At 40.3% G+C, this 11485-nt stretch overlaps 1 protein-coding gene across 1 annotated transcript; it reads right to left on the bottom strand.

Annotated features, from left to right (window-relative positions):
• Positions 1–761: 761 nt before the first annotated feature.
• Positions 762–9774, bottom strand: LOC119659995 (ras association domain-containing protein 8). The gene is made up of 8 exons (XM_038068370.1): positions 9277–9774; positions 8864–9180; positions 5004–5589; positions 4840–4947; positions 4538–4740; positions 4318–4474; positions 4171–4258; positions 762–1503 (listed from the first exon to the last, which is right to left on the bottom strand). Exons 1-8 carry the CDS (start codon positions 9346–9348, stop codon positions 1403–1405), a joined length of 1632 nt encoding a protein of 543 aa, XP_037924298.1. The 5' UTR covers positions 9349–9774; the 3' UTR covers positions 762–1402.
• Between the last annotated feature and the right edge of the window lie 1711 nt (positions 9775–11485).

The raw sequence follows: 11485 nt of genomic DNA, 5'->3' as shown, positions 1-11485 counted from the left end.
TCATATCTATGATAGAAAAAGAAATCGAGGTAGACCCTGCCTAAGATGGAATGATGGCGTAGGTCAGGACCCCAGACAGCTTTTAGGGATATCGAATTGGTGGACCTCGGCGCAAAACCGGGATGTCTGCAGTTCCTTAATAAGGCAGGCCTAGACGGGATACCGGTTGTTGCGCCGTTGATGATGATGAAAATTGAAACGGTGAAAGGTCTCAAGAGTAATCCAGCTGCTTTTATCTGGCCTCGCACATTCGTCACTCTCAGTCTAGTCAGTTTTAGGCGCCGTTAAATTCAATGGAAAGAAGATGTAAGTGATTGGCATGATGAAACGGTTTTTCCATTGACCGCTCAGAGTCAAAATCGGATCTACCGTTGGTTTGCCTTGAGTGAGTAATATGGGATAATGCTATTCGACCTAGCAAGATAGCCCAGGATATTCGTATACTGGCAATTCCTCCCTCTGCTTGGAAAACTCAGAATGTACATATATTTCCGTTCTAAAATTATGTTATTTTCAACTCCTTATAATCAAATGACGCACATGCGCTTTACAGTTTATAGCTATAGCATCTGCAGAACTTCAACCCTAAACTATAGCAAGTTTTCTCGTAAAAAATTAACTTTCCCCATTAAAGCTCACAACATATTTTTAACAAATATGGCTTGTTATTCAATTCAACAATACAAGCTAACATTTACAAACCCTAACATAAATAGAGCTATGAGAGGTACAACTTAAAATCTGTTATGATACACTGTGCGTTGATATTTTCATGTTACGAATTTATTTTGAATATGCCACAAGACTAGAATTCAGAAATTCTTAAGTCTATTTTCATTAGGTGTATAAAAAATAGATTAGGTCGCTAAAACATAAAAAACCAACAATGATTAGACCGATATTAAAAGTTTAAGTACATCAGATTGTTACTATATCGTTGCATAAAGTTTCATACTTTGCTTAAGTTTTAGTTGCCATGCGATATTTTGTTGCAATAGTACAAGAGTAGATATTTTTCGCGTTTGTTTTACTTTGTGACCTAATAGAAACGGCAGCCGCAAAACTGTACTTACTTAACAATGCGTTTTAATACATACAACTATTTCTATTTATTAATACTGTTACAGTATTTATGATTTTCATATGTGGAATGTATTATTTTGTTTTTTAAATATTTCTAAAATAGTGGAAAACGTGCTTTGTAAAGATATATATGTATATCAATTTCACTAAAACATTTTACCTAGTTTTAACAATTATTATCAAATCCATACTATCAAGTGAATTAACATAGTTTTGGTTTCTTCTTTATTCGACAATTCAATAAATAAACGACCATTTAGATAAAAATTGGTCAATATGATTTTGTTCATTAAAAATTATTAGGCTATTGATGAGCTGCTCATACCCAGACGCCGTGAGGATTCTTACTCGTGGGGACTGCATTTTCCAGCTGCCTAGGTGATCCTATTATTCGTCTCGTGCTACCAGGTTTATTAGAGCCTAAAAAAACCATTTTAAACACAAATTTTTAAATTTTACTTCATTCAGTTCCAGTAAATTTATCTAGAATTTACAAAATGAACATGCCTTAAATGGCAACACCAGGACCATAGTTTCTAACGCCCAGAGGGAAGTTTATAACACGAGGATTAAAAACGCAGTACTACGAGCACGCCTAAACAAATAATGAAAGCAAACATAGAAAGTGATAGCAGAGTCGAAAAGGGTGACAAGGGTAAATCGCCCTCTCCTTCTTTTATTACGATATACACTCCAAAGAAAATTCATCTAGTAAAATGTTCAGTTCAAATATAACAAAGCAGTCGAAGCGCTAAGTGTGAGCCTGGAGGAAAACAGCTCGTTTAAAGGAATATTATTTTCCAATTTATTTATTTGTTATGTAATAATATTAATAACTCCGTCGTAGTCGGTCCAAAGCCCGGTTGTGAAAGGAGGAGCGATGGATAGCTTCAGTCTGAATGGCTGCACGCCACCGTTGCGTCTCAGGAGGTAGGTGAGGAAAGTGCAGGAACTTTGCAGTCCTGCAGATTACTCAATGAGGAAGCTATCCCAACACCTGCCAGTTAGGTATAAAATGCAAATCCATCTAATGAGAAGAAGGAGAAATTTGAATTTCCAGCCTTCCTCAGGACCCCGCAGACCCAAGACATGCTTGCCAACCCTGTACAAATTCATAACGTCCATTATTAGTGGAAGGGTCAATGTGCACCTCGAGACCAAGAACATTCTGTCCGAGGAGCAGAAGGGCTGCCAGGTTGGGTCAAGGGATTGCAAAGAGCAACTCATTATCGACTCGGTGGGCTAATCGATGTCCTACATCTGTATCGCATTGATCCCAAACTAATAAAGTTTTTGGAGACAGTCATGGAAGGGTGGCATACCACCTTATCAGTGCGTACATCTGAGGGTACTAATACCTCAGAGCACATTCTTATACGGAGGGGCATCTTCCAGGGGGAGTCGTTGAATCCCCTTTGGTTTTGTGTGGCACTGAACCCCCTTTCATGGCTACTGAATGAAGCTAGAGGGCAGGTTTTTGCAACAAAGTATGGCTTAGGTGCTAAGCGCGAACTGTCACACTAGATGTACTTAGATGGCATCAAGCTGTATGCTGTTACTGACGAATATCTTATAAGTCTGCTGCGAATAATAGACATGTTCAGCCGTGATGGAGTTTGGATTAGACAAGTGTCGAATCCAAGCCATCCGCAAAGGTCATCACGAGCCGCATGCCGGACATAGTATTGGTGACCTAAACATCGATAATTGATAGCTATGACCGAGACAGACTTCTACAAGTACCTAGGAATTCTGCAAAGAACCCATGCTCGAATTGGTAATCTGAAGGATGCTTTGATGTCCGAATTCCTGCGACGGGCGAAGCTGGTGCTGAAATCACATCTCTCGGAGAAGAATAAAATAAGCGCCTTGAATGTATTCGCTATCCCTTCACTGGTTTATGCATTTGGAATATTGCCGTGGACAAAGACCGATCTGGAAAACGTCCAGCGGCGGATACGGACAACTATGTCCAAATTCCGAATACATCATCCAAGGTTTCCAAATTTTTCAATCCTCTGAGTGGGGTGAAGTCGGACCAAGAGCGGATCAATGAATGGAAGTTGAAGGTAATGCACAGTAAACACGTGAATTGTCTTTAGCAGCCATTTGCCGATTTGCATTTGTCGAACAGATGGATGTGTACTGGGGAGCTCTTTGCTGAGACGGAGGGGTTCATGTGTACCATTCAGGACGGCGTGGTCGTCACCCGAGCTTATAAAAAGCTCATCATAAATGGAATGACCAGTGCAGAATGTGTGGTTCGACTTTAGAGACGTTGGAGCATCTCATTTCTGGCTGTATTGCTATGGTGCCGGAGCAATACATCACCAGGCATAATACTGAATGTAAGGTTATCCATCGAAACCTTGCATACAAGCATGGGCTGATAACGGGAACATGTCCGGTTTACCGATATGAACGGCAAGCAGTACTTAATAGTTCTGCTTACAGCATGTATTGGGACCGGCAAATTATAACTGATCGCCACATATCGCACAACAAGCCTGACGTACTGTCAGTTGACAAGACGTGTCGCTCCGCGTATATTATTTATGTTGCTATTCCCCATAATAGCAACATTAAATGGAAATATGTGGAGGAGAAGGTGAACTATGAGCCACTGGCTCGGGAAATCGTCAGCTACAGGTCTCGTACCTAAATTCCTCACGGCTTCCCTTGATGTCCTAGGACTCTCACACAGTCTGATTCAAACCATGCAGAAGTACACCATCCTGCATACGTGCTCGATATTGGGGGAGTTCTCGACGGATTCTCCCACTAGCCTACCACCTGATAGGTAAAATCCGGCATCTACCGAGATTGTGACAACGCGGAAATCATAATAATAATCGTTGGCGCAACAATCCATATTGGAGGATAGGATAATAATTGGAACCTGCCAACTTAGCAAATAATGACGAGTGAACAAATTTGAGACGAATAGCGCTCAATATTGCCAAAATATTGAAGAAAAGCAAGCAGACAAAGGGAGACACAAAAGTAAGAAATCCTACCACTTCTATAACTTTGAAATCAATACGTATTAACCTTATGTCCAAAGCTCGCAATCATTACAGTACGTACCTTCCAAAAAATTACGGATTTCATCCGACGGGGTCACAGTTAGGCTTTGAAGATTCACTTCTTTCATTTCATTTACCAATTGCTCCACCTGTATCAATAATATTATCTCAGAAAACACTCTTCACTACTAAACAATTTAACACATACCTCTCTCTTCTTTTCAGCAATCGCACTTTCTATTACAGATATTTCCTTCTTCAGATTTTCAGTAGTTTTACTAGAGGTCTCAGCACTTTGCGTTACCTTGTCAATCTCAGACTGAATTCGCTCAACTTCAGTTAGAATGTTTTTTTCAACCTGTTGCCTGTAACATTCCCAAAAAAAATCCTTATTTATTCAGATAATTTTCAGAGCGCTTAGAACTCACCTGTTGTCTTTTTGTCTATTATTCAGTGATCTTTGTTCAATTTGTATCTCATCTAATAATAATCTTATTTTATTTCTACATTGTAGTAATTCAGTCTCACAATTTGCCAGCTTTGAACGGAGTAGAGTGATTTCCGATTTCAGTGTTTTTTCTTGTTGTTTAACTAACTCATTTTCCTCTTCAACATATTGGAGCGATTGTAACTGGTGAATAAATTTTACATTTCATCATTCCAGGCACAATTGTGTGCTTCAAAACTGTCCAAGTACTCAAAAAGTAGAAATTAGATATTATTCGATTACCTGCTCATACCCTTGACGAAACAGTAACTCTGCTTTACTAATCTCTCTAGATGTAACATCAGTTTGGTCCCTTTCCTTGCCTTCAAAATAGCCAATTTCCACATCATACTGTAATTAGAATCATCTTCTAGTTAATTGCTATTCACAAAATAACTGAGGGGTACCTTAGTCATATCAGCTTTTTGCGATGTTATTTTCTCTCGCTGAAACTTCACAATTTGTAGCAAATCTTTGTATTGTGCATTTTGAAGAAAATTCTCACTCATATCAGTCATTTCACTCATGTTGAAGTACGATGTCATATTTATAGAGTCTTTGTAATCGAGCTTCCTACTACTACTAGGTTCGGTTTTGTTTAAGGGACTAGTACGTGGCGGTGGCGGATCCCGATATGGTGGTGGTACGAGTGCACCGTTTGCCGATATTGGTGGAGAATTTTTATAACATTCATTGTTACTGACTAAGCTGATTTTATTGTAATTGTAGTCTTCTAAGGGCTGATCGTTACCCGCACTCCTCACGTCACGTGCACCAAAATTATTAGCCTTATTCGTTTTTCGATCTAGAGAATTCCGCAAATCGGCAATGTTAAATTCGTTGTTGTGGTATTTCAGAGCATCGCCGGCTGTAGTATCATCTGACGGCATTCGCCCTGATGTCGGTTTTGTTATACTGACTTTAGTTGTAGATTTTTGTGGTATTCCTTTAACAATTCCTACGTTATCGATATGTTTGGTTTCGTTTGATGATCTAAAAATCAAAAAAAAGTATTGCTATATAACTAGGAATCCCTACGACATATAAGCCAGGACTGGGAAATAGAATCACTAGCGCGCTTTGTATTAATCTTCTGTCAGAATTCTAAAAATAATTGTTGTTTTTTCACTTGCAAAGAGGCACTAGTATCTAAAGCAAGTGAAGGAATAGATGATTTCTCATTGAGTTGGAATGAGAATGAATAAAACAGTCAATAAAAATCATGGGCAAGCCAGTATTAGACGAAACGATAAAACGAAAACTAGCGTCAAAGAGAACACAGATGAAAGGCCTGTCAAGACCGTTTGCCAATTTTAAGAAATTTGCTCTGAAATAATAATATCCTCAAAGAACCTGAAGGGATGATGGTATGGAGTCAACTATAAATTGGGCTTTCAATCCAAAATGTCAAAAAATTCATCAACATTTTACAACAGCATCCAAACCCCTCTGTCCCCAGGCAGATTTGAATTGCGACCTCCTGCTGAGAGAATCTAACACTGTATGGTATATACCTCTTTCATTAAAGGATAAATTTCTGAAAGGATTTTTGCAAGTCTCATGAAATTTCACGATAATTCGTTCCTCTACTTTTATACTTTTCATTATCTTCTCAACAAAACAAACTGTTATTCATACTAAGACCACGATCATGCTGATTCGCAATAGAAACTTTACTTTAGCAGACAAGATTGCTTTTGCAATTTCAGGTAGGAGGGACATCGTGTTGAGCCCGGGCCAGGGATTTTCTCTTTACAATCAATAGCACAGCCAATTCGACACAGTATAGTGTTGATCTGATAGAACTTATTTTTAACACGCAGAAAATTGTCCTCATCAAACTTAATGTTTACTATTTGATTGAAATCGTCATACAAAGAACCTTAAAAGAGGAGGGAAAGAGACTTCAATCCCCAACGTCTGTTCTTTTCTCGTTTTCATGGCTTCTGGAAACTTCCTGTCTGCCGGCAAGAGTCCAAATTTGTCCAGTCGGCTGCGTGAATCCTTGCAATTTCACCCTTCAGAGTAGACTTGACAGTGGATGGCCGGATTCCAAAAGCTGGTTCTGATCCCACTATTGTAGATCCAGATCGTAGGCGAGGCAGTCTGTCAGTCTCCCCATCACCAGCGATGTTAGAGTGCCCCGGCACCCACATCAGGAATATTTTGTTCAGCAGCACCTGATGACAACTCCACACAGATTCGAACGGTGTGACCCCTCCATTTTTGCCGCTGACATTCTTCTGCTGCCAATGAAATTGCATATATCTCCGCCTGGAATATGGTCGTCATTTTTCCGAGGGGTCGGGCAAATTCCATAATCGGATTAGCCGAGAACACCCCTTCACCCGATCCGCCATGGCAGTGACCCGTCGGTGAAGATTATTAAGTCCGTAATCTGAAAAGACTCGTGGCCATTTGTCGACCATTCTTCTCTTTCGGTGATTATGACAGTGTATGTCTTTTCAAAGACGAATCTGAAAACCATATGATCGGCATCGGAACTACAGACGCATGACCGTGTGATTGGTCGTCTTTCCACGCTCCAATGGTATCGAGCCTATATGTGTCATTGGCTGCTTTCCGCTTCACCTCCAAGTGAATGGGGGGTAAATTTAAGATAGCTTCAAGTGCCGCAGTTGGCGTAGTACTCATAGCTCCAGTATTACTTAGGCAACCAGGCAACCTCTGAATTTGCGTTAGCAACTTCCTGCTGTTAGCAAAGTTCAGTCTCGGCCACCAGATGATGCATGCATACATAAAAATGGGTTTTATTATGGATGTATACAGAAGTGTATCCGTTTTGGTGAAAATATATAGCAAGGAAAGTGTCCCCCAACATACTCTCGACATGCCTATAAGAGAATAAGTCTGCCTCTAACTATTCCAGTTAAAGTCTGCATCCCCTCCTCAGTGAATGTAGCGGAAGTTAAAACCACAGTTCGCCTTTCGACAAACGGTTCCTTCAAAAAGATAGAAACCATCAGCTCTGACATGTTCGGCAGGTGTGGGCTCAAGGAAATGTTTTTGTTTGTTTTGAAAATATACTATGCAAGATAGATGGAAATTACTTCAAAGACTGTATATCCGCTGATGTTAACATGCGATTCGTCTTTATTCTTGTCAGGGAAGCCGCCACGAAATCAGTCCCTAAAACCTACTTTATGCTAATGCCGTTTTTTTTAGAATTTCAAAACAAAGCTGAGGCCGAGCAACTGGTCTTAATTTGCTTCATGCAGCAGTGTTCATTACTAAACCAGAGGAAAACAAAATTTATGATGATCAAGCCCATGAGCCCGGAAAAACTGCGCCATTGCTTCGCGTGAGACTGCAACCTGAATAGAACGGTGATCTGCAATTGACACCGTTTGCGGTCGAAGCACGAACGGATACCGTAAATCCAAAGTTCACTACAACGTCGATATGGTTCTAAATGCTAGGCAATCGCCAAAAACAAAGATGTTAGCTTGGATCATAACGCGGTGATCACTTCCGAAATGAGAAGATTCATGGTCGGTATGGCGTAGTACTCATCGTGAGAAGCGACTTTTGTGTTACGATTATGTCATCGATGCTGATAATTTGCTAGCTAAAGTTAGCCAGAACACTGAAAGTTCTACTTCACACCACCTTGGCGTAAGTTTAAACCCAGCGTGGTGTCGAATCGTCAGATAAGACATTTGAACCGGCCGTTGTCCCAAATTTAAACCAGTTTCCGAAAATTTAATTGCGATCTTTCATTTGATATTTAGTGTAACCAATTTCCAGGATACAAATCCCACTTCACCTCACACCTTCATGGTATTCCTGAAACAAATGTCGCTAATTTCGATTTAAAGAAATTTAGACAAAAGACCCAAAATAGCCCAGCAAATGAATATAGATTGGCTGCTTGTTGTGACCGCCACTTTAAGGAAAGATGGTTTTATATAATTTTAACTAACGATCAGAGTAACCCGCTTAAGCACAGCAACAAAAGACAGCAACAAAGCAACAGTGCCGATTCAATTTATCAGAATGTGGTCCGCCCAGTATTATTTCACTAGCGCAACTTTTCGTTGAGGAAGAACCCTCGATAGCAATCATGAGATAACTAATGCATATAATTCCACTGCAAACAGACTGTCTTGAAAAATGTCCCCACCGACTTCAAAACTCTATGAAAACTAATCAGTTATCAGTAATCATTCCTAGCCTTCTATATGAGGTTTTGATAAAGTCGTCGTAAATGAGCAACAAAAAGTATAAGCAAAACAAGGTGATTTACCCGAAACTTCTACGACCTTCCTTGTTCCGTCCCAATGGCAAGAAGTCGGTAACGATAGCATTTTGATTATCCAAGTCCAGGACATTCCCTTCCTTATCTCTTGACGTCTTCTGTGCATTTGCCTTCTCTCCTGCCTTGGCCACTTGCTCCGATCTCTTCAGGATAAACTGCACGTCATTCGAGTACTCGCCCCATTTCATGAGGATCCTGAGTGGATGTTCGCTAGGAGCCAGCAGTCGTTCATTGTTTCGCCATCGTTCAATTAGCGTGAAGCGACCCACTTTTCCAGTTGCATGAGCCAAAGCAAACACAACGTCCTGCAATTAAAGCAAAAACAATCAACGATAAGTGCCCTCCTGGTGGAGACAATGCACATGCGGAACGATTTCCGCAAACTCGACAATTGTACTTGCCTGGCAAGTGGTGTTCACTGTCACCCCACAAACAATTCGTTGGATTCCCTCCACCCAAACTTTCAATTCCATTTCTCCTTGAGTTCAATTTGTCGTTTCGACCGATATGAAAATGATATTTTTCGTGGCGATTTGTACGTTTGCTAATGCGTAATCATCGTTATTCGAGTCGAATAAACAATTGTATTATTCATCCGAGATATTTACTGAGATTTAGATAAAGTACTACGCGAATTTCTGTCATTTCCCCACTTCAACGCGCTGATATGTGTACATTGACGTTAAAATAAATCTAATGCATAACTACTTTATGATTGTTTCTGAATTAGAGCCGAATGTTTAGCGACAGGAATGTTTAAATTTCACAGGTGAATGAACGACGGATGTTTATTTATTTACATCCTTCGGTGATTTGACGCAAACACCCCAATTTGGTATTGTTATACGCCATTTTGCCCTTTTGACGTTCTTGACATTTCACTTCACGGCAAAAAAGGAAAAATTTGAAAGGAAGGTACGAATTGCAGCGTAGTTCGTTCAATGTTTTGCGGGTTTTGTCAGGTAAAATAAGCCTTTGGGCGATTGGTAAGCATGTGGGATATTTTTCCAAATGGTTGTTGCTCTAGCTAAGTCTAATTCGATTTTCAGTTTGTTTATTGTTGTTTGAATCATGGAACTTTTCATGGTTTGTTATTTATACACTCAGCGGCAGAAACTTGAACACTTGTATTTATTTGTTTATTTTCCTTATTAACTTATTAAAATGGTTATTATTCTAATAAAAAGGAAAGACAACATTATTTGATTCTACTTTTAAACAATTTGATAGATCTTTAGTTTAACAAATTAAATTAAATTAAGAAAATTGTTAGGTAATCAATTATTTTTCTATGATGTTCGGTGTAGGTCTGTCTTAGTAAAGGTCTCCAGACATCCAGGTTTTGCGTTGAGGTCCATCAATTCGATATCTCTAACGCTGCTTCTCGTTCTGACATACACCATCGCTTCATTTGAGGTAAGATATGCCATATCCCCTTTGTTAACATAGATGTTACCCCTATACGTTTGCCAAGCTGGATCATCTTCCCCCAAACAGATTACGTGATCCGCCCACCTCAGCGTATTCAGTAGAATTTTATTTACAGCCCAACGATCGTGGTATCGCTTATAAATTTCATTTTTATATAGACTACGGAACCATCCACTCTTCTGTAGGTGGCCAAAAAATACTTGGAAAGGGGAATCCTTTCTAACACGTCTTAGGAATACAAGAAGACTAGCGGGTTCATTGCATTTTGCAGTAAAAGTTTTGATCTTATTGTGAGAAGTTTTGAGAGGAACCCGTTGTATAAGTTGAAATATGCTCTGCGCGAATTTCGACTTCATCGCTATTATCGATCCCAGATAGGATGTAGGTTCCAAAGTAGTGACCTCCTATCTTTATTGTTTTTAGCTGACCAGTACTAAGATGCGAAAGGCAGTTTGTATAGTAAATCTCCGATTGTTTTTCTACTATGTATGCTAAGTTGTAGCAGACGCGAATCCGGTGTCCGGTTGCTTCTGACGGCTCCCGAAGGCTCTCTTGGCTTGGGGGTCGGGTTTTGACAGACTTATAACTTATAACGGTTCAGGTTCATTACAATTGCACAATGCTACGGACCAATGTAGACTTCCTAAAGGGGACGTTGTGATCGTAAATGCCAAGGTGGGATATGACAACATCTTGCTCGGGCATGTGATAGGGTAGCACGATCTTAGTGACAGTAACGGTAATGGTGAGAAGTTCGTGGATTTCTGCAAACCATCTCGTCATTGGTGACACATTGTTCAAGCACAGAGCCTGCCATAAGGTCAGTTGGGTTTCAACTGATCGACGTCGTACGAGCAATCGATCGACCACTTCGCAATCAGCAGTACATTTGAGAGTCGTCTTCTGAATGTGCGTAACAAGAGAGAGAGAGACGACTATCTGATGGTTACGTTCACTTGCGTGTTGCGTCTGCCATTTCTCGCAGGGTTAGGTAGTTGCAACTCCGTAAGTTCAACATCGACCCAGCTACCGCTCGTCAGTGGGAAAGATATATTGCTGATCGAGCGGCGAATCTACTGAGCAAGGCGCCTGACGATTTCAGTGAACATTGGGGAAGTTCGTCGAAGCTCTTGTAGCAGGCAGAGCCGCGCTGGAGGGCGGTCTGCGGGGTGGTAGCGT

Source organism: Hermetia illucens, chromosome 6 (genome assembly GCF_905115235.1).
Source record: "Hermetia illucens chromosome 6, iHerIll2.2.curated.20191125, whole genome shotgun sequence".
NCBI classification, from domain to species: Eukaryota; Metazoa; Arthropoda; class Insecta; order Diptera; family Stratiomyidae; genus Hermetia; species Hermetia illucens.
Note: the sequence above shows the minus strand (reverse complement) of the source record. Positions and strands in the feature narration are given on the sequence as shown.